The 23,152-nt window shown below is 39.5% G+C and overlaps 1 protein-coding gene and 1 long non-coding RNA gene across 4 annotated transcripts in view; one reads left to right on the top strand and one right to left on the bottom strand.

The window, feature by feature from the left end:
- Nucleotides 1-23,152, bottom strand: part of cadpsa (Ca2+-dependent activator protein for secretion a) — a 117,079-nt gene that overhangs the window by 11,053 nt on the left and 82,874 nt on the right. The window contains exons 19-30 of one of the 3 annotated variants that reach the window (XM_083534739.1): nucleotides 20,242-20,310; nucleotides 19,351-19,383; nucleotides 15,699-15,805; nucleotides 12,097-12,253; nucleotides 10,418-10,559; nucleotides 9,894-10,046; nucleotides 8,432-8,587; nucleotides 8,137-8,284; nucleotides 6,486-6,560; nucleotides 5,865-5,948; nucleotides 4,786-4,818; nucleotides 3,490-3,597 (exon numbers count right to left, since the gene is read on the bottom strand). In XM_083534739.1, coding sequence (XP_083390865.1) covers nucleotides 3,490-3,597; nucleotides 4,786-4,818; nucleotides 5,865-5,948; nucleotides 6,486-6,560; nucleotides 8,137-8,284; nucleotides 8,432-8,587; nucleotides 9,894-10,046; nucleotides 10,418-10,559; nucleotides 12,097-12,253; nucleotides 15,699-15,805; nucleotides 19,351-19,383; nucleotides 20,242-20,310 — 1,265 coding nt within the window. The remainder of the gene's footprint in view (nucleotides 1-3,489; nucleotides 3,598-4,785; nucleotides 4,819-5,864; nucleotides 5,949-6,485; nucleotides 6,561-8,136; nucleotides 8,285-8,431; nucleotides 8,588-9,893; nucleotides 10,047-10,417; nucleotides 10,560-12,096; nucleotides 12,254-15,698; nucleotides 15,806-19,350; nucleotides 19,384-20,241; nucleotides 20,311-23,152) is intronic. The other 2 variants (XM_083534740.1, XM_083534741.1) reach the window with 2 other exon arrangements.
- On the top strand, nucleotides 15,102-15,852 carry LOC310722365. The gene is made up of 3 exons (XR_014532342.1): nucleotides 15,102-15,208; nucleotides 15,453-15,506; nucleotides 15,729-15,852. It is a non-coding gene; the product is annotated as an uncharacterized lncRNA (long non-coding RNA).

Here is a 23,152-nt window from a genome sequence, read left to right as displayed (position 1 = left end):
CAACCATGTGCCCTGCATACCCATCTGGGGTCAGAGGGGGGGCTTTTTGAGGGGCGGGGGGTCTGCGGGGGGGCTCGGGCATAAGATGGGGTGGAGGACTTGAGTGAAGAAGATGGCTGGATGTCTGCGAATGCATGTATGAGGGGAATTCTCCAAGGAGGCGGGTCATGCTAGTAGATGTACACAGGAAGATTAGTCGACTCTGAATCATGCCACTCGAGATAATGTGATAAAAACAACTCAACAGGAAGGATAAGTTCCACTTTGATTCAGGTGGAGCGAGAGAGAGAGAGAGAGAGAGAAAGAGAGAGAGAGAGAGAAAGAGAGAGAGAGAGCAAGTGGAGGAAAAACAAAACAAAGGAAATGCAATGAGACAGGCACAGCGAGAGGGAAACAAAGAAAGGATGGGAATATAAAGAGTGATTTCTCTTTTCTAGTTTGTTTTGGTTTGTTCGGCAGACGCACATAGCAATACATAAGCAACACGTTAGAGGGTTTTTTTCCCTCTTTTTTTTCTTTCAAAACAGCACAGATTGCTCAGAGAAGAATAAAGAAAAGGAGAAGCGACTCTAAGAGAAATCTCAGACAGGTTTCAGCAGAGAAGAAGAAAACGACTCTAGATTAGGGATGCATCAATAATGATTCGGGTATCAGCTATTAGTCGTCAAATAGAGCTCTGATACGGACACCTGATACCATGTGGTATGCGAGGCGAGGAAAATACTAGCTTATTTTCCCATTATCATAATTTTCTAAATAAAGGAATATTAATAATAATGAGTGCACACTGTAATTTGAAATAGTTGAAATGTGAAATCTATCTAAACCTATAAAATTGTATTTATTTATTGAGAATAACTCAGTAAGATTAAGTCATTTCAAAATTTACTATTTTTCCCCATGTTTAGCCTTTTGATGTATTTCAAAAAATGTTTTGATGTATATGCTGAAATCGTAGCCAACCGTTATACTATGATGATGTCATAGAGATATTATTGCGGTAGAAGACTTTTGTCTCGTCGAAGTAACTGGCTAATACACTTTATTTCCAGTAGCCTACTACACTTGTGCATTTGTGCTTTTTATGGTCAGTATATAAACCAGGGACACCTGACCAAAGACATAGCTCTATCTAGCATGTTTGTTGATGCTCTGGATCATGTGCATGTGTATCGATGCATCCCTAATTCCTAAAAAGCCACACAGCCAGTAGACTTGAGCTGATGTTTGCATTTATGGCCAACCGCAAATCTATTTGCGCCGCTGTATTCCAGCGCGCACAACAGGTCTTAAAGACAGCATTTTAGTTTTGAAGCGCTGACCCCAGATCAGCGTTCCTGAACCGATAGCGCAGGTTTTAAGTAAACATGGCTGCACCCGACAAACCGGTCCACACGCATGACAAAGGATTAGGCGCAAGAGGACGGCTCTGGTCATCGTTTCAGACAGTGTTCTCAACGCTTTCCCGCCCTCCGTCCCTCCCTTCTCGTTTACCTCATTCTATCTCTTTCCTTAAGCCCTTAAGACAATAAGCCAAAGGTCTAAAGGGTTTCTCTTTCTTTCTCCCCTCACCGCGTCTTCTCCTTAACTGGAGATTTACTCCGGGCCAGAAAATGAGGAAGCACCCTTGACCTTTTGTCTGAATTTTTCTCTTTATTCTTTGGTCATTTCTTTTTTCAGCTGGCTAACGAGAATGTTTTTGTTCTGTGTATTTGAATTACATTGTTTATTCTAATAATCAAGATATACAGCTCAATAGCATGGCCTTTAAAATGGTAATCATATTTGAACCACTGCTCCAAGTTCATTTGGTCAATTTGTCAGTGTTTAGTGTTAGTTTTTGAACTTTGCTTCTTCAGCTCTGCACTGGAACCCAATCTCCTGCCATCTATAGGTAAGAACAAAAATCCACAATGTACCTGAACGTTGTAAAATCACAACCGCCATAGCAGAAAGTGATAAAAAATAAATAAATAAACAGTATAGGAAATAGAAGTAACCTTAGTATAGTAATTAACTCTCTATGTTGATCTCTGGTAAAAAACAAAACAAAAAAAAAACAGCCAGATGTTTTTATGGTCATATGTAGATGAACTGACTGATATGAACGGCTCTATGGAGTGTAATATTGGATAAATATTGGTTAACTTTGCTCTCAACTGTGCATAGAGCATCAGTTTACTAAACAAAAGTCCACTGTGGTCCACTTTCTTTTCACGGGTGATTTATGTCCTGTGTCCTTTCCCCATCAGCGAATGGCTTTTCAGTTTTTTGTCTAAAACTTTCATCTGAAACAGCAAAAGAGCATTGTTTTCAGGAGTCTCCTCCTGTAGTAAGCAAAAAATGTATATGAGGTGGTATCAAAAAGTTTACAGTAGTCCCCTTGCACAGCAATACAGCTCTCAGCATTCCTGCTGCTTCTGAAACGTGTCCAGAATTCTTATTTCCGAAGCTTCTGCGATTTGCGCTGGATCTCTGTAATGGTGTCAGAACGGTGTTTGAGCTGGATCTTCATTTTTGGGAAGAGGGTACAGTCCACAGGAGCCAAATCTGGCAAATAGGGTGGGTGCGGAAGTGGGATCATGTTTTCGGCGAGAAACTCACATGAGGAGGGTGCGCACGTGGTCAGAATAGCACCAGTTGCACAGCTCCCGATGTACACAGGACGATGTCTTTTGGCACACTGACCTATGAAGGTCGGTGCTCCCTGTGACTGTGTGTGTGTGTGTGTGTGTGTGTGTGTGTGTGTGTGTGTGTGTGTGTGTGTGCAGCCTTGTGCTGCTATCTGTTGCCGTGTTACAAAAATAGTCTCGAAACTTCCTGATACCTCGTAAACTGCTATGACTAAACCATAAATGGTTGACAAATGAGTCCATATGTAACCAGGATGCAAATCGCAAAGTTGAGACTGCTGTTCTGACCTGTAGGTGTGATATGCTACCCTGTGATGACCTACAGGTCTGCTAGCTTGGTGAAAATGATTTTATTAACTCCAGAGCTCCAGTGCAAAGCTAAAAAAGCAAACATCAGCCATCGGTCATATTTCGGCTGATCGACTAACACTCATTCGAAAACTGTTGCTTTAGATCTCCTTTCTAACAATGACTCGTCTCGCGTCATATTCGTTCGTATTCCCGAAAACTCATCAGGCAAAACAGAGAAAGGAGCAAAAAGAGCAAAATTACAAAAGCTTGCTGTTTTATTTTCTCACAGGGCAGCAAACCGGAGAGTAAAGGTTTAAAAGCGAACAGTAAGAGCACACAGAGCGAAAGGGAGGGGAAAAAAATAGCCGCAGACTCAGTCAAAGAGCAAAGAGACACTTAAAAAGGCAGCTTTAAAGAACAAAAGTGGAAGAGAGGAAGAGAAAGAGGAAGACGTAGGTCTCAAAACGTGACCTATCCCTCCTAGCTGGTTGTCATGTCACATTTTACAGGACTTCCTCCTCCTTTTTTTTTTCTAGAGGAGGAGGTAAAGCAGCATTTTACTTACATCAAATAATCTTTCTATGTACATCTCCTCATTGACCTTATCCCGCAAGATGTCCTGAGAGTGGCGGAGGAACGTCACGTAGGCGTCGGCTACATCCATGCCCGGTTTCTGTGAAGAACACACAGAGAAAGGTGATACAAAAGATGATATAAAGGTCAAATAAATAAATAAATAAATAAATAAGTGTAACATAATAAATAGTAAGTGTTCAAGTTCAGTGAAATGAGCTGTCATGATCTGTGAAGAAAAAAAAAAAAGAACAAAGTAATATTATCAAATACAGAAAAAATATGACTCGGGAGGTGTTAAGAGAAGCGAGGTCCAAAACGAGACGAACGGCGAACTCTTTTGTTCGCTTCGTCTCCACGCTAAATGAAATGTCTCTCTTCTGCCAGCAGGCATCAGAAGGTCATCAGAATTGGTAATTGTCAGTCGCTGCAAATTGAACTTAGTTCGCACCTCGGCAGATACTTTCGAGGGTGCAAATGAGCACTCTGTGTGTGTGTGTGTGTGTGTGTGTGTGTGTGTGTGTGTGTGTGTGTGTGTGTGTGTGTGTGTGTGTGTGTTTTTTCTCTCATTCGTAATTTTATTTTGTGCATTAAGCAAACAATTACCATGGAAACACAAAGCTTTTTCACCCCGAGGGCACGGGAAAGAAAGGGAAAGCGAGAAAATGAGAGAGAGAGAGAGAGAGAGAGAGAGAGAGAGAGAGAGAGAATGAGAGAGGGCATTGATGGGAATTAAAGGAAGCGGCGTGATGCGAACGCAGGATGTAACGAGTCGGAGCCCACGGCAGGCTCACGCGTTTGTTGCACAACACACACATTGCAGTGTCTGCCAGCCGAGAGAGAGAGAGAGAGAGAGAGAGAGAGAGAGAGAGAGAGAGAGAGAGAGAGAGAGAGAGAGATGGAAAAACAGACAGAGAGAGATGGAGAAACAGGCAGAGAGAGATGGAGAAACAGTGAGAGAGAGAGAGAGATGGAGAAGCAGAGAGAGAGATGGAGAAACACAGAAAGAGAGAGAGAGAGAGGGCCACATTGCTGGCCATGCCGCTCTCCTCGCATACATATGAATGGCCATTTGGAGGTAAGAGACGGCCATCTGTAGACCTCGCCGCTGCCAACAGACTGTCGGCTCATAATAACGAGTCCGCAATCCGGCAGGAAAGAATGCAAACAGCAACACTAATCAGGGATGAGCTTGATGCATGCTGTAATGGTATTGCTGATGGGATGACAGATAACGGACACATTTGAAAAGGCGTTGGATCATGTAGAATGAAAAGAGTTCACTCACAGGTACATCCACATATTTTGAGGCAGCTTTGACCTGCGATGGAGAGAAAAACGAGAGTTATGACCACACTGATGCTGAAGGCCCAGTGAACTGATCAGTTTCTGTCTCCTTGATTATAATTAAATCCCACAAATCTTTTTTAGAGATACACCAACCAGGCCTCACTTTATGACCACCTGCCTAATATTGTGTCGGTCCCCCTTTTGCTGCCAAAACAGTTCTGACTTGTTGAGCATTAACAACATCAACTTCTTCAGCAATGTGAGCTAAAGGAGCTCGTCTGTTGGATCTGATCACACGGACCAGCCTTTCGATCCCTATGTGCATTAATGTGCCTTGGTCACCCGTGACCCTGTCACCGCTTCACCACTGTTCCTTCCTTGGACCACTTTTGATTGATACTGACCACTGCAGGCCGGGAACATCCCACAATTTGGCCCTTGTCGAACTTAAATCCTTACGCTTGCCCATTTTTTCTGCTTCTAACACGTCAACATTAAGGACAAAATGTTCACTTGCTGCCTAATACTTTACACCCACTAGCAGGTTCCATGATGAAAAGATAATCAGTGTTATTCACTTCACTGGTTATAATGTTATGTCGTAATGTAATGCCTGGTCGGCGTATTACTTTTAATTTGCAAGTGGTATGTGAGTGAACAAAGTTATAACTAATATGCAGTACTGTGCGGAGATTCTGTGATCTCTAAGATTTTTCAAAGCACGTTGGTCTTATTAGCAGCTTCCAATGAATTAAAACACACTAATTACTTGCCTCTTTAGAAAGTTATAAAGGCAACTTATGGCATACAGTACTGTGTATAAACTGGAGCTAAAATATTTATTGTCATTAATAAATAGTAATCAGTTAATGAAAGATGGCATGGAAGAAAGCAAAATCAATAAACAAATGAAGGAAGGAAGGAACAAATGAGTAAACAAACAAATAAATGAAAGCCTTGTGCATTCAGTTCATGCAAGGATCAGCATCATGTCTCCGCTTGGACCATTTTTTGTTTCTTTTAAATAAAACATCTGATGTGTATAGGGTGTGATAGCTTTCCAGTAAACGTTCTTACAGTAAACGAGAGGAAGGATGAGAAGAGCGTCCCCTCATCATAACGAGACAGTTTGGCTAGAACGCTCTCTAAAATCACCACAAACTGTAGATAGGAGGAAAAGAGAAATACACAGGAATCATGAATTTAAATATAAAACACTCCATTCTCTATCTATCTATCTATCTATCTATCTATCTATCTATCTATCTATCTATCTATCTATCTATCTGTCTGTCTGTCTGTCTGTCTGTCTGTCTGTCTGTCTGTCTGTCTGTCTGTCTGTCTGTGTACAACACTATGTATGTATGTATGTATGTATGTATGTATGTACGTATGTTTGTATGTATGTCTATCTATCTGTCTGTCTGTCTGTCTGTCTGTCTGTCTGTCTGTCTGTCTGTCTGTCTGTCTGTCTGTCCGTCCGTCTGTCTGTGTACAACACTATGTATGTATGTATGTATGTACGTCTGTTTGTATGTATGTCTATCCATCCATCCATCCATCCATCCATCCATCCATCCATCCATCCATCCATCCATCCATCCATCTGCTTGTCTGTCTATACCTCTATCTGTCTATGTATGAATAATGGTATGAATACTAGTGATAAATTAGTTGACGGGTTTTTTTTTTTTTTACCTTTGCCACCAGTAAAGTAATCATTTCCTTCACCGTCTCCTCGATGAGGTTGTCGATTTGAGAGTGATATTGTCTCTGCACAGAAAAATTACAATTATTATTCATCATAATGACTCGTATTAATCCATTCACACCAATGTGCACGTGGTACAATATGTGGAGCAGGAACACGCTGTCCCCCTTCACCCTCACTGCTCTTAAACACTGAAGGGGCTGATGGGAGATTTTCCACCCCAGGGCAAACGTGTAAACTATATCTCTTTGTCTCCTCACTCGTTGTGAAGAGGGCTTCTGGGTAATTAATTCAGTTCAGATAATTATTACCTGTCTGGAGATGTGGCGGCGATGTGAGGGCTCTCAGCTCTAACACATGTATATTCAGAAGCAGATATCACATATGGTAATGGAATCAAAACAATCGTCTGAGTGTCAGAGAAACGGGGAAAACTGCTACGATCGCTAATTATACATTTGGGAACTGGGAGTGAGAACTCAATTGAATTGTCAAACCACACTTACCCAAACTTTTACAAGGAGGAGAAGACAGAGGAGACACGTTTCATGGTGAAAAAACGTGACGTGAGAACTTCCATTAAACAATATCAGGTTTTTAAAATATGATACTAAATACTGAGTATTTATAAAAGAAACAGGAATAAAATAATCCATAGTGCAGATGAAGGATTTCTTACAAACTCCACTGAGAGAAGATCAAACCCATTAGCTCTTACTAATAAAAAAGTATGGAGTGATGAGTGATCTATATGCTGTGCATGAGTGAAGCTAACACAAAATCGTCCTCAGTGGAAGGAACGAAAGAAAGAACAGAAAGAAGGAAAAGTAAAGAAGTAAAAATTTGTATATAAGTAATGAGTAAAATAAGGAGGGAGGGAAGGAAGTAAATGGACGGACGGCCGGACGGACGGACGGAAGGAAGGAAGGAAGGAAGGAAGGAAGGAAGGAAGGAAGGAAGAGGAAGGAAGGAAGGAAGGAAGGAAGGAAGGAAGGAAGGAAGGAAGGAAGGAAGGAAGGAAGGAAGGAAACGTTTGGAAGAAATGAAGGAAGGAATTTAAGAACAAAAAGTATGAAAGAGAGGAAGGACAAAAACAATAAAGAAACAAAAAGTATGGATGGGAGGGAGAGAGGGAGGAAGGCAGGCAGGCAGAAAGGAAAGGAGAAAGGAAGGAAGGGAGGGAGGGAGGGAGGAAGGAAGGAAGGAAGGAAGGAAGGAAGGAAAGAAGGAAGGAAGGAAGGAAGGAAGGAAGGAAGGAAGGAAGGAAGGAAGGAACAAAAAGTATGGATGGGAGTAAGGAGTAGGAGTCATGGAAAGGGAAAAGAAAATAGAATAAAAGGGAGAAAGGTGGCTAGTATAGGAAGGAAAGAAGGAGGGAAATACTGAAGGGCTAGAGAGAAGGAAGGAAGAATAAATGGATGAAAAGAACAAAAAGTATGAAATGAGGGAAAGAAAATCATAATTAATATTGCTTATTGATGTCTTTATTTTTTAATTCTAAGTAAGAAAGGAGTAAAATTATTGAGGGAGGTGGGAAATAAGAAAAGAATGATGGAAAATAAGGATGGAAGTAAGGAAGGAATATAAGGGATAAAAGAGCAGTGTGTGTGTGTGTGTGTGTGTGTGTGTGTGTTTTACCTCTTGGCCGAGCTCCATGGCACACAGTTTGGCAGACTGAGCCCTGGCGTCCACCATGACGTTAAACATGGTGCAGATGGACTGAGGGACGCGGAAGTCTGTGGACCGACTGCTCTTCTGCAGCTTCACTTCGAATGCCACCCTCGTCCTGAGAGAGGGAAAGAGAGAGAGACACACAGAGAGAGAGAGAGAGAGAGAGAGAGAGAGAGAGAGAGAGAGAGAGAGAGACACAGTGAACGTAAGTCAGGTTGACCAAATTAGTGCCAATGACACACCAAGTGGTCACAGTTCTGACCTCTTCACACAGGACTCGATCATATCGCTGGACATGAGTTTCAGTCTCATCTCCAGGTGTTTAGCAAACTCCTCCTCAGGCCAGTGCAGGTCTCTGATAAACGTCTGAAGAGCGTCTAGTTTCCAGAACAGATCCTCAGACGTCCCTGATCCGTTACTACACAAATCACCACATACACACAGTCAGAGCGCACAGCCTCAGACCAGCACACAGTAACGAGGGGCATGGGGTTAAAATTAAAAAGGATAGTCAAGGAGCCTAAATGTGTGTGTATGGTAATCTAGAAAATTCCTGGTTTTCTTTTTTTGAAGAAATGAGTAAAAATCTGTATTTTTTTTCCTTCAGTTTTTTTTATCTCAGTTAAAAAAAAATATATATATTAAAATTTGTGAAGAAATTGATTTTAAATATTGTCAAACTTGCTTAAGAAGTCTCAGAATTTGTGAAAGGTCTTTTCCAGGATGCCCCCCCCCCCACACACACACACATACTAGTTCCAAATAAAACCTCTATAGCAAGCATGAACCCTTAACCTTCCAGAACTAAAACCATACAACACCATTTTTTGTCCCCAAACCAAACAGGGTCATAAGCAGATAAGAGTGATCTGTCTGTAAGCTACAGGTGTTAAAGGAACAAAAAAGGGAAAGTGTAGCTGGAGTGCATAAACATCCAAATTCACTATATGGACAAAAGTGTTGGGACACCGGACTTTTCCAGCCATATGTGGTCTACACCAAACTTTTACCACAAAGATGGAGGCACACAATTGTATCGGATGTCTTTGGACGTGTTATCAGTACATATATCTTACGCTTTTTCCCTAGGAAATCCAAACCTGTCTCAGCATGACAATGCCCCTGTGCGCCATGAAGATATGCTTTACATGGGATGGAGTGGAAGATCTCCTGCTATAGAGCTTTGACCTCAACACTATTGAACACCTTTGTGGTGAATTGGAATTCTGACTGCACTTCAGGTCTCCTCACCTTCATTACATCAGTGCCTGACTTTACTAACACCATTGTGGCTGAATGAATCTCCACAAACATGCTCTAAAATCTAGTTGAACATCTTCCCTGAAGAGTGGAGGTTATTATAACAGCAAAGAGCCACTAAATGTGGAATAGGATGCTTTAAAAACACATACCAATCTCCAAAAACTTTTGTCCACTTAGTGTGTTTTTCATAACCATTCTTTTTTTCTTTATTTTTTCCTCTTTGGAGCAGGAAATGAAGGTAAACATCATTTAACCAACTCTATGGTACTAAAACTAGGTTCCCATGCTGTTGCCTTGGCATAAACATAGACATAACTATGATTGGATATTTAAATCATAACTCAATGCAATATGGAAATAAATGTATTAAATAAGTCGATTGAATGGCTGTTTTTTTTTATTTGATAGTTGTTGTTATCCCAAGGCCACGTTCGCATGAATCAGAAACTCTGGATACACACTCTGCATCCGATATGGCTGTCATCCAGCTGGGGGTGGAAAAGAGTGGTATTTGCACTGGGGGCAGATTAACTGACACCGGTAGATTTGGAACTTTGGGCATTTGGAGGTTCACAATTGGAAGGCTGACATTGGGAAGATTACTTGTTAAACTCCTGTGATAAAAGACAGACAAGACAAGAGAAGAATGTTGTGGATGAGCAGAAATAAAAAAAAGAAAGCAGTGTGAAGTGAGATCAAATCGCACAGTGTGACTTTACATAAAATAAAAAAATATGATCAAGATATACACAGGAAATGACAACAACAGTAAGAGAGCATGTTAAGACTGATATGGAAAATAAAATAAAATAGATTTTAAACAGGTAGAAGGCATGAGGTGTCAGGATACTGTGAGGGATAAAAAAATAACAGTACATGCAAACCAGCACATTTACTTGAGTGTATAAAATACAAGTGGGTTATTGAGATACAAAGTGGATCTTATCAAGTTCAGATAAAAATACAACATAGAAAGGCTTCTTACTTAACAGGCTCCCAAGACTCACGCTCGAAGCCCCGGTGTATAGACTGGGCGATGGAGGACTCCATCAAGTCCACGTATCTCACCACTAGTGGCGCGTAAAGATCCTGGAGGTGCTTGTGGAATTTCCCATTACACAGGTTATCTATAGAGGAGATCACCGTTTTTAAAAATCCAAAATGTTTTCTGATTGAAATGGAATTAAATCAATAAAAAAAATAACAATAAATAAATGTTCGCTACAGTGTTTGGAATAAGGAAACACAAAACAGCCTTAATTCTCTCTCTCTGTTAGTTTCTTTCTTGTTTAACTAATAGTCAATCATGCACAGTAGGTGCCATGTTTGTTTGCTTCCCCTGAATGCTCTCTACCAATTATCCACTTGAGCTGCATTGGTTGTCCACTTGGCCGTGTGTCCGCGAGCGTACGACCAGGATGCTCTGTTTTAGTCATCATTAGCAGCTTGAACCGTGTCTTGTTCATCGCCCTGCCTGGTAGCTGAGCCAAGAGAGCTATGGGCTAAAGCGCAGTGACATTCCAGATACAGCAAATACTGAGGTTGAGAATGCAAGTGGTGTTTTTTACAGCTGAACAGATATACAACTGTTCTCTATTGACGACTCCATGACTTAAGGTTACAATTGGGTCTGTATTTCTTGTTCGATCAGATAAAGTATCAACTGACAAATTATTTATATCACTTTAGATAAATGACTAGGGATCATCCAGAAGTCATTAATTTAACACCGCCTCTGAAATTCTTTTGATCCGAACGAGACTTTGAAATATTCAAATAGCGTTTGTCTGTTTTCATACTTCTCTTATGTTTGTTTTTTTAATCAACAAACTAAAAAACTAATCACTCCCCATCGTTTTCTCATCCCTCTTGTTTCCACACACCACTGTTTCATACCAAGAGCACGTTACCAGACAACAACCTGTCAAGCTGTGCAAAAATGCTGCCATTATAATTAGTGCTAGAGTGGACGACGCGGCTGTGCTCAGCACCACGGACAGCTCCCTGTTCATTCCAGTTCATTAGTGATGTAAGATGGCCTCCAGGCGTCCGTGCTTTCCTACGCCACATCCACCATTAATGTAGGAGATATTATTAACCCTACACATGATGGACATTTCCATTTGAAATTTCAATTTTAATTCAATAGTTTATTCTTTATCCTTCGTGTTGCATAAGTATTCCCCCAAAGCTTTACATTTTTTGGTGTGAACATGAAATGGATAAAAATGGGATTTTAAAGCATAAATCCTTGTGAACATTCCTGCAATGTTATAGTGGATAAAAAAAATGTAGTATGCAAAAGTACTTAAGAAATGGAGAATATAACTAAAGAACAAGACTAAGTTAAATTTTTGGTTTAATGCATCAATCTGGATTTAGTTACAAGAATATTACTCTGAAGATCCCGCAAAGTGCCTTTACATCTATGGTAGGTATGCAAATAAAACTTTGGGATACTGCGCAGAAGATTATGGGTTTAATCCCAGCCCTATCAAGCCTTCACAAAAGTAATAAAAGTGTCAAAGTTTTATGTAAATAAAAAAAATGGAAAGAATATTTAACTCTGTAATGTGAATCTTTATCTGTTTTCAGTTTGTCCAATATACCAGTCAATACACCCGAAATAAGGACTGGCATAACCAGACAAAAAACAGTTCTTACAGTCGAGCCGCAGATAATCGTTGAGCAGCTGGAAAAGAGGAAAACTGTCCCAGCTGTCCGGAGGCTGGACTTCCAGAGCTGCATCCATGTCCACAGCGTAGAGGGACAGAAACGTCTCCGCATGTTCCACCATGAGGTCAGACCACCATGCGAACGCCTGCAAAGAGCACGATGTATGATGATGGATAAAAGATACTAATCAATATTCAGTGGATTATCTTATAACAGTATGCTTCTAATAGCAAAAGCGAATTTTTCATTTGGGATCAGTACATATCAGTACATTAGTCCCCAAAGATCTATAAACAGCCTCTATGTCTCACTTTGTACAACTTGTGCCATATTTTATTAATCCCTGAAGATCTATGACAGCTTTGACACAGCTATAACACAGGCAGTCACAGCTTCAGGCAAGCTGCACACACACACACACACACCTACACACACACACACACACACACACACACACACACACACACACACACACACACACACACACACACACACAACAGACACACACTTCTGTTGGCCCATAGAGACTGAAAGTGAGATTTTCAAAGAGTGAGGAAATGTGTAGAAATGTCTCCTTTCAAGTTAAACGTGTTAACAGTTTAAACACACGTTACATGCTTCTGCAGAGTAGGAGAACAACGGTGAAATGCTACTGCGCACACACCCTTTTTTTTTACATGAATGTGTATGTGCATGCACCCCAGAAATGCCTTTTTGGTTTAGAAAAATTCCCATCGTGCAGCAGATTCAGTCTCCAGCTCCACAATATTTCAATTTGCAGCTTCTATTGAAAACGAATAAATATGAATTAATTTGTCTGATTCGGTTGAAATGACGAGACCGGGATTGCTCTGCTGCTGATAGGAATGTCACGACATGTCTTGCATGTCGGAGGAATGAAAGGGTTATGTAAGGGGTCATTTATTCTGCGTTCCTTTTAAAAGAAATAAAAGTAAAAAATAAAATAAAATAAAAAACACACCAGCTTGTGCATGGTCTGCTGATCACCTGATGCACATATATCAATAAATGAAGTTAAATCCAGAGTTAGTACTGGTAGATGATTACATCATGGTGATGAGCTGCACCAGGTTGGAGCAGTAGAACACAATAAAATCTGCAGCATTGATTTCTCTCCTATAGAATCGGATTTATATTTGCCTGTTAAGCTGGAATTGGTTACAGGATGAGAATTCAACACTTGCAATTTTACTGTCCAGAGCAAATGTGGGGAGGAGGCTTGTGCAAGACGACGTCTATGAAAATGAGTTTGAGTTCATTTTCAGAGGAGCTCGTCAGGAGCCGCTTCAGGGCAGGAGAAGCAGCCGTCCGTCTGGCACTCGTGCCCACGCAAGCAGTTTAGTTAATGCCCTGGAATACAGCAGGAGTTACTTCTATATAGAAGAGGGTGAGGTCGGAGAGGGGGTAGGAGAGGAGGGTGGATATAAACCCTTTATCCAAGGCTAGAAACGTACTGGGCATGCAAGAGGAAGACATGGGTAAGGAGAGAAGGTTTGAAGGGGGTTATGAGGGGCTCCTCCTTAGACCTTTTAACATACCTCTTTACCCTTTCGCATGTGTCCAGGCAACATGACAAACAGCGAGAGAACACAATTAAGGTTACTGATCACGTCTGTAATTCACAATCATGTTTGTGACTTTAAGTGCAATGGCCTTCTATTTCTTCTCCTAATAAAAGCAGTTTTCAGTAATAATGAGGTTTAAAGCCGTTAGGGGGTGAACCAATATTAAAAGTCCAGCATTAATGATTAGACCTTTATCATTAATTAATGTTGTGATCATTTATCAGATTTTTGACTGATATAGTAGTTTGGTGGTATTCAACTGCATTTAAATAGAAAGTTTTATTTATTTATTTAAAAAAAAATTAAACAGAGAAATAAAATCAATAAGCAAACATATAAGTCAATAAGTAGAAATTTTTTTTTTACCTATTTTTTTTTAGCAATGTACATTCATTCAAAAGGTCACGTCTAGATCTCTACAACAGCAAATAACGAGTTTTTTCTTAAGTGTGCATAATATAAAGTCGATACAACCATCACACCCCTAATGAGCATGAAAGGGAGCACGAATTTTTAGAGTCCAAATGATTCAACGATCTTCTCCTGATGTTTCATTAAACCAAAAGTGTCTCGTTATAGTTTGTTCGTGCATCCAGAGCTCAAAAATGGCAGGATCATGAAACTATTTTTTCCTTCCGTCCATGGTATCGGACCTGCAGGTTTTCCCAATGCAAGGTGACAGTTATAAGTTATATATATTTTGTCATGCATACACTTTTGTTTAAGCCATATTTTTGTAAAAATAAATAAGAAATGAAAAGATGACTTGAATTGTAGAGATCATGATTCTGGCGTTATAAATAAAAGCTCTAACTGGTTAAAGTTTAGCGAGGTCTGAAGGTTCACAGCACTTCAAACATGTAATCATGTAACCATTTCGATTTTAGTAACAACGACCCGAATAGTGATGTGAACCTTCAGGAACACTCTGATTGATTTTGCACTAACTGTACGCATGCAGCTGTGGATTATGGTACAAATCAGTTAACAAATCATATTCAGTATCAAGTTTGAAGACTTTAAAGGAATCAAATGTCTCTTGTATTGAAGGATGCAGTGAGACAAGGGTGCATTCACTCTGGAGGAAACCAGGAACATTTTCTTTTTTTTATTATTATTATTATTATTCTTTTTAAATTTACACACATTTCGATAAAAAGATTCTTCGGACAAGTCATTGAATAGTGCCTTGAGCTTTATTTTAAGTAACTAAGTACAATTACTTCCTTGCAAGTGCATTTATAAGACATATATAGTATTATTAGTAATATTAGTATACTTTAAAAGAATTTCTACTTTCCACTAAGACAGCTTTAAGGATCTAAATTCCTAAAAAATGTTGACTTGATATTATTGCTATGTAATGTTTGAAATGATACATGCAGCTATTAGCATTACACACACTGTGTTTATGTGAGATTGTATTTATATGCTTCCTAGGTTAAACTATTTACTCTGAGCGTGTGTGTAAGTTAAAGTGGACATCATCCTGCTGTTAGCTAGCTGAGGTAAAGGTGAGGTGAGTTTACACATTGTCTTCTTTAATCTGATTAATAAATGTTAAAATCTTTGCTACATTTAAAATATCAGATGCAAAACATGAGCACTGTTGTGTCTTGCTAATTTATATCTTCTGTCCTCAGTTGCTATTTTACTGGTTAAAGTCAACTGATAACACAAGAAATCTAAATTACATTAAACTTATATTGCAAAATACAAAACGACCCAGTCTTATAGACATTTCAAAACCTTTTTCAGGATTTCTCAATCGGAAAAGTTGTGCAATTTCCACAAAATACCTGAAACTCAATGGTAATGCAACTTAGGAAAATCCTCTTTAATTCCTAATTTAATTGAATAGTAACAGGTACAGTCGTGTATCAATGTGTATATAGAAATGTTCTGATTTATAGCCAGGACATTTCGTGTATGTGCATACGTTTTTGTACTTTTGTGATTATATACAAAGTATTTTTGTCTTTTTTTTTTTCCTAAGAAACTCACCTCTGCATGATGCTCCTCATTCTGCTGTAGCACCTCGATGACCAGCTCAGCCAGTCGGAGAGTGTCCTCCAGTTTTTTGGCGGGTGTAACTAAGCGGCCTACGTTCTCTGAGGCATAAGGGCAAAAATGTTAACTGTTTTACTGGACACAGTGGTAACACACACGCACACACACACACACACACACACACACACACACACACACACACACACACAGGGGCCTAAAACTTTCCAATGGCTACTCTGATGTAACTGCAGCTATAGCACACTTGTGTCCTGTGTACAAATAGTAAAAATAGAAAACAATAGAATATTTATAAAATAATATATTTAAATTCTAGTAAAAGCTATTTAAAGTGACAATTTTAGTATATCTTCTCATAGAAATGAAACTTGAATATATTTTAAGAGTAATCCTCCCGGACATGAAATTCGTTGTTGCTGGGATCCTCTTCCAATCTTTAATAATGACATCACAGAGTTGCTGGATGTTAGACACATGGTGCTTCTCCAGATTCTGCTTGAGGATGCCCTACAGGTGCTCAATAGGGGTCAGGTCTGGAGACATACCTGGCCACTCCATCAGCTTCACCTTCAATGTCAGCAAGGCAGTTGTCATCTTGGCGGTGTGTTTGGGGTCTTTATTATGTTGGAAATCCGCTATTTTGCCCAGTTTCTAAAGGGTGGGCATTATGTTCTTCTTCAGAATGTCACAGTACATGTTGAAAACATGTTTCTCTCAATTAACTGCAGCTCCCAATACTAGCAGTACTCATGCAGCCCTACACCATGATGCTACCACCACCATGCTGGACACCATCTGAGCCAAACAAGTTTATCTTGGTCTTATCAGACCATATGACATGGTTGCAGTAATTCAGTAATTCCATATTGATCATCCGGCGAGAATTGTACTCAAAGCACTATATTGTAACTGGTCTAATACAGGATATAAATTTGTATGGTCCTGTCAAGCAGACAAAAACATGATGAATAGCTCAGGACTTTGCTTGGTTACATGACGCACAGCTGTTATCACTTGAGGTGTACTCACTTTTGTTGCCAGTTATTTAGACAATAATGGCTGTATGTTGAGTTATTTTTATAGGACTGTAAATCTGTACTGCTATACAAGCTGCACTAAAATATTTCCAAGTTTCATTTCTGTTGTATTGTCCCTTTAGAAGATACACTAAAATTGGTTGCTGAAATGTAAGGGGTATATATATATATATATATATATAACGATAAAATGCACTTCTTGTCTAAAGTTTGGAAACACCTAGTCTTTTATGGTTATTAGAGACACATGCTGTGATATATTAAGTGATAATAAGTATGTACAGATGTTACACGTTATTTTCATTGAAATATCCTCCCTTATCCTGAATAACAGCTTTACACTCTCTTGCCATCCAGACAGTCCTTCTCTCCAAACATTCAGCTGAAATAATTTGCTATGCCTCTCAGAAAACTCGCTTTCTGACCCTGTGATCCAGTGCATCTCAGAGTAGTGATTAAAGTGCGGTGACTGGGCAGGTCATTCCATTATAGATAACACTCCAGACGACTGTTTGCTCTCAATAGGGACATGCATGTGACTCAAAAACCATAAAAGACGGTGGTATTGTTTAACAAAGCCGAAAGTCTTTTTTTTCAGCGCTTCAAACTCTTTCTCGGATTTTGTCAAAAAGAAAGAATGCGTGTAATGAGTCAAATTAAAGCAAAGAAAAAAAAAAGAAAGTATGTTACAGTTATCATGCAGAATGCTCAGCACGTGCAGGAAGCTATACTTGCTAACATCTTGACTCTATTTCTCTCTAAAAAATCAGCTTCCAGGTTTTTCCATCTAGAATTATATGAAGTCAGATAATGTGAATGATAATGAATCATTTATTAATTTATCATAATGGTTACACATAAGACACGGAGCTTTATGGGAATGAAATTCTGTCTAATGAGATCCAGCGTCATGGAGATGTCTTTTTGCAAAGTAAACAGACATTAATGAACACTACGGTTAATGAGGGAGAGTTAGTATGACTCTAAGACTGAAAGATTGACTGAGAAGAGTGACTATACGAACCTAACCGGGTATACTCATACCGGCCACTTTACTAGGAACACCCATACATTCATGCACTTATCCGAATCAGCCAATCAGCAGCGTGCCTAAAGTGATGTGTATAAACTCATTCAGATACTAGACAAGAGCTTTAGTCAATGTTTAAATACTGACATGAGAAATCATGTGATCGCAGTTACTATCTGGTGTAAAGAGTGTTTCAGACACATCAGTTTATCTCTAGAGGTCAGGAAATAATTATGGTCTTTTTTTCCGTTCAGGGTTCACACTATAGTCTCAAAGTGTTGCCTGAGGAGTGTTTTTCTGCTGTTAATACCTCAAGGTTCAATGTGATGAGATGCTTTTTATTAACAGGTGTTGGGATTTGAGTTGCCAGAGCTTCCTTGTACGCTTAATCCAGCCTTTATTGTTTTTCACACCAAAAGTCTATAGACATTGTTGCGCATGAAATATGAGCATTAACTGAAGCTCTTGACCTGCATCCATATGATGTTATAATTCCCTCTGCTTAATCAACGAGGTGTTCCTATTAACCTGGCTGGTGAGTGTATGTTAAAGTGTGCCACTTTTTTAGTTTTTTTGGTCCCAGGATGAAATGAAATGGACAACAGCACCAGTTTTGTGTTTTTTTTTTTTTAAAGAACACCGATATGACAGGCCTCACTCTTCTCAGCCAATGAGTCTCCATCACAGAATACACTCCACACACTGCTAACTTTCCAGTTAACCCTTTAACCGTCCATCTGGCCTTGTGAATGTAAACAGCACTGAAGTGGATATTTGGACTGAAACTGGTTCTGGTGTAAAGGGTTAAAATGAAAGGCGAGATCCGTGGTACAGAACACCTTCAAAACCTACTGCAGAAGAAATGCCTTGCTGTGCCAAATCGGGTATTTCACACACAACAGAGAGGAGTGACGACGAAGCAGATTTCTCGCAGATCCGCTTCGAGTATGAAGGGACTTCGATATGGATAATCGATAAAATGACCCAATTTTTTGCAAAGGCATCTTCCTTTTTATGATTTAATTCCACAAAAATAATGCGGAATTAAACTGTTACAGCTTTGGTTTTAATTTGTATACAATACGATGCTGTGAATAAGTATTCACCCCCCAACACACACACAAAACGCCTTTGATCTTTTGTTTTTTTGCTTAATTCAAACCACATGGTTAGAACATTGTGTAATTTTAGACAAAGGGAACATGAGTGGGTATGTTTAAATTCCACCATACAAGGGTCCCTTTATCTAATATTAGATCTTGTTTGGTTTTAGTATTTAAACTATTCGGTGTAATAATAAGAAATAAAGAAGGAAAATGTGTGTGTTGGGGGAAACACTTTTTACAGTACTGTAGCACTAATATTTTCTACAATCTAAGGTAAGTTTTCTTTACAGGAATGGGAATGGGGGAACTAGCGGAGGTAAGCATAACACCATCGCAGCATTGCTGTGGCTTTTTCAGGCGGTGCTCGAGCAAAGCTGTAAGGTGGTTATGTCCAAGGCTGGAATGCTTTTTTTGTTGTTGTTGTTTTTAGTAATTAGTTAAACAAAAGGGTTCACCTGGATCCTTCTGATCCTTCTGAGATTTTTCAACTAGAGAACAAAGAGAATAAAAGAGAGAAGGAAGGGAGGAAAAGGGTAGGAGAAGGAGAAGAGAGAAAGTCAGCCGCCGAACCATTTTCTGAGGCTCAAATCGGAAAGATGAGAGTGACAGCCAGCAAAAGAGAGGACAGACAGAATAACAGAGAAAAGCTAGAAAGTGTCCAGCAGATCAAATTTGACCCTCGGTGCTTCACAAAGGTGAGAACACAGAGAGATTTCAACCTTTGATGACATTAGTGTATTGATGTAAGACAGACAGTGATACGATACGGTAGACTGTGAAGACACACAGTAAAAAAAAAAAAAAAGAAGAAAAAAAACGAAAGTGAACAAAATGCGACCGTCATCATGGTTTGACCACATAGAGAGATCCAACGTGTAGTCATCAAAAAAATATCCCTAGGGCTTCGAGTTCTAGTGAAATACTGGAACGCAGGTTTCGTACAGTACCTGAGCTCTGTGGAAACGCTTGTGACATGGCTGAGGTGCAAAGGAGGGCGGTCAAACAGAAGCAAAAGTAAAAATGCATTCAAATCGCAACAGACAGGAAATGCACGAGTCAGCACGAGAAAACCAAAAAAAAAAAGCTTACAGATATAACACCGGAAGCACCAAACAAACATGAGAGGCTGATGGAAGTGGACAGACTGACTGGCTGAAGATTTGACACTCGACTTAGCCAGACAAGGAGGGTTTAAAAAAAAAAGAAAAAAAAGGCGAACAAATAAAGTGACAGGATGTTATTGGTCAGAAGGTTGGACTGCGGAAAAACCAGGTGAGGTACTGACAGTGATTAATAAAGGCGGGAGAAAAGGGATGGACTGGTGGAGGATGAGGGCAGGTACTCACGAATGGTTAAATCCATAACTTGTGACGCCAAGCAGTAGACAGGATGCTCATACATTTCTCTCTTTTTCCCTACAAAAGAGGACCGGGCATGCAAGAGCAGGGGTCAGAGGAAAGACAGAAAGAGAGAGAGAGAGAGAGAGAGAGAGAGAGAGGAATTCTCCATGCATGTGTAGTAGAGGCTCTAAGGGATTTCAGTACAGTCTTAGTAGGTAATGGTTTGGTGCGTTCAGAAATTGGGGCTTTATGAATACCTCGGCTTCCACAGAATGTTTCATAATACCATAAAACCAGAAGTTAGCAGGAGCTGTTTTGCACAATCATGCTACTTAATAGAAATGCTTTGAGAATTTGCTGCTGATCCTGCAATCCTGCAAGTTGGAAATGGGAATGAGACCGCCCAGCAGCTGAAAAACATTGGACCAGTTGTTTTGAGCTTGATTTAGTGTTCATTTGCCTCAAAACCTAGTGTTCTATTGTGCTCTACGCCAAACACTTTACAGGCGAAAGCATCCGAGGTTCTCCTGCTCTAACAATTACACACAAAAGCCCTCAAGTACAGAACAACTGGTTTCTGAAGAACCCTTGAAGAAAGAGTTTTTTGTTTAAGCATAGATCAATGAAATGGAAAAATTTCCACCTGCAGCAAGAAGTAATTTTGTTGCGTTCAAACGGGTCGTAATTGATTTGTGCTTTTGACATGATTTCCTCACCTTGAGAACACTATTGCTTAGCAACTGGAGAAGATAGATGTTAACCATTACTTGCTTCCAATTTAACTAGAAACAATGGTGGTTATGACATTGGACTTTGCATCCAAAAGTCATGAGTGCAAATCCCAGCCACACCCAGATGATGCTCCTGGTCCCCTACATGAGATAAATGTTAGTCGCTCTGGAAAAAAGCATCTGCTAAGTTTAACCATTACTAAAGCCAACTTTATACTTCAGGGTAATAACATTTTGATGAAAGGTTTAGAATCCTTTACTCCGAAGTATCTCCAGTGGCTGCTGCTGTTAATAAACGTTCTGGAATCTGTGAGACTATGCAAATCAACGTTGTCCTGTTGAATGTTGTATTTTTTCACGAGTACGGCGACAGTTGAAAAGCCAATTATATGACAATAGTGTAAAGTGTTGTAAAGAAGGAGTCCAAGACAAGCAGCAAAGCCAGAGGGAAACTCAGCGATAAGGAATAATTAAGAGATAGAGAAGGAACGGAGGACAGAGAAAAAGACAGGAAGTAGAGGAACTGTGGAACTGTGGAAATGGAGGGATTAAAAAAAAAACAGGTTAGGAAAAAGGAAAAAGCATGGTTCCGACGCACGTGTCAGCTGGAGGACAAAAACAACAACAGTTTTTTTGTTTTGTTTTTTCCATTTGTTTTTGGGAGGTTTTTTTTTTCTCTTTTCAACACCTGGTAGAGGAAAAAGGTGAAAGGCTGACAGGGGGCAGCGAAGACGATTTCATAGTGGAGGACTGAATGCATTTTTACTTACAGTACATCTTCAATAGCATTTAAAGCATCAGCGTAGAGAACACAAGCAACAATCACTCGAATTCGGCACCCGAGATTTCACATCGGTGTCAGTATGGCAATGTCTGGTGAAATGGTTTATCTACGATCAGCTAAAGTTTAAACACTACTCGAACAGTGCGAGAGAGAGAGAGAGAGAGAGAGAGAGAGAGAGAGAGAGACAGAATCACAATTAGTGTAAATAAAATCTAAATAAGAAAAATCTTCCCAATAAATAGGGTGCAGTGAAAATATCAAGTATTTCCTGTTAAAGGATGACAAATATAATTATTACTGTACATCTATTTTTTAGGAATTTTTTACTTCAATTAGTCCTGCATTGGCTAAATTTTGCTCTTTTTTCATTTCATTTTTTCATGTTTCTAGACGCAATATTATCTGCCGACAGGATGAGAAAATGCAATTTAAGTAATAAGAAAAAAGTAAAAAAAAAATAATAATTATTCGGACAAAAGTTTGTGGACACCTGACCATAAGTTTGGTATGTGTTTTTTTTTTTTTTTTTTACATTCCATTCCACATTGAGTCCAATTTGCTGTTATAATGACCTCCACTCTTCTGGGAAGATGTTGGTGTGTGCTTGTGGAGATTTGTGGACATTCATTTAGTCGTGGACATTAATGTGTGTTAGTAAAGTCAGGAACTGATGTAGGTGAGGTGAAGAGGCCTGGGGTGCAGTCAGTGTTCACATTCATCCCAAAGGTGTTCAGTAGGGTTGAGGTTAGAGATCTAAAACAGGCCACTTAAGATCTTCCAAAACATATCTTCATGGAGCTAGGTTTGTGCACAGGGGCATTGTCATGTTGGAACAGGTTTGTGTCTGTTCATTCAAGTGAAGAGAAATTTGAATACTGTAAAATTGTTTGCCTCCAGTTTTGTGCTGTTCGGTGAAGAACCACATATGACTGGAAAAGTCAGGTGTCCCAATACTTTTGTCCATATTGCATAAGTTAAAAAATATTATATTTGCTTTGTTGTAAGCTTTTAATAAGAAATACTAAAAGAAACTGGACTGTGTTTGAGGTATTATCACTGCCATTTTTTGTGTAACTGTATACTTATCTTGTGTGTCAGTGTAGTCTTTAACAAGATCCCCGTGCTTTCGGCGAATCAGAATCGTGAATTAATACTTCACATGTTCCCCCTAGTTTACCTCTAAACAGCTTCTGAAGATCAGTGTGGTCGCAATCACAAAAAGAAAAATTAATCAACTTCTAATTTTTAAATACACCATCCCACCCTCTGAAATATGCCGTGTTAGGAAACTATCGCACGTGCATTAAATCTGCACTGGTTTGAAACGGGTTCCCTATTTGTGACTGTGGGATTGTACCTGTATTCATGCATAATATAACTTTCCTCAGGTGTGTGTGTGGAG

This window comes from Silurus aristotelis, assembly GCF_946808225.1.
Source record: "Silurus aristotelis genome assembly, chromosome: 28".
Classification (NCBI taxonomy): Eukaryota; Metazoa; Chordata; class Actinopteri; order Siluriformes; family Siluridae; genus Silurus; species Silurus aristotelis.
Note: the sequence above shows the minus strand (reverse complement) of the source record. Positions and strands in the feature narration are given on the sequence as shown.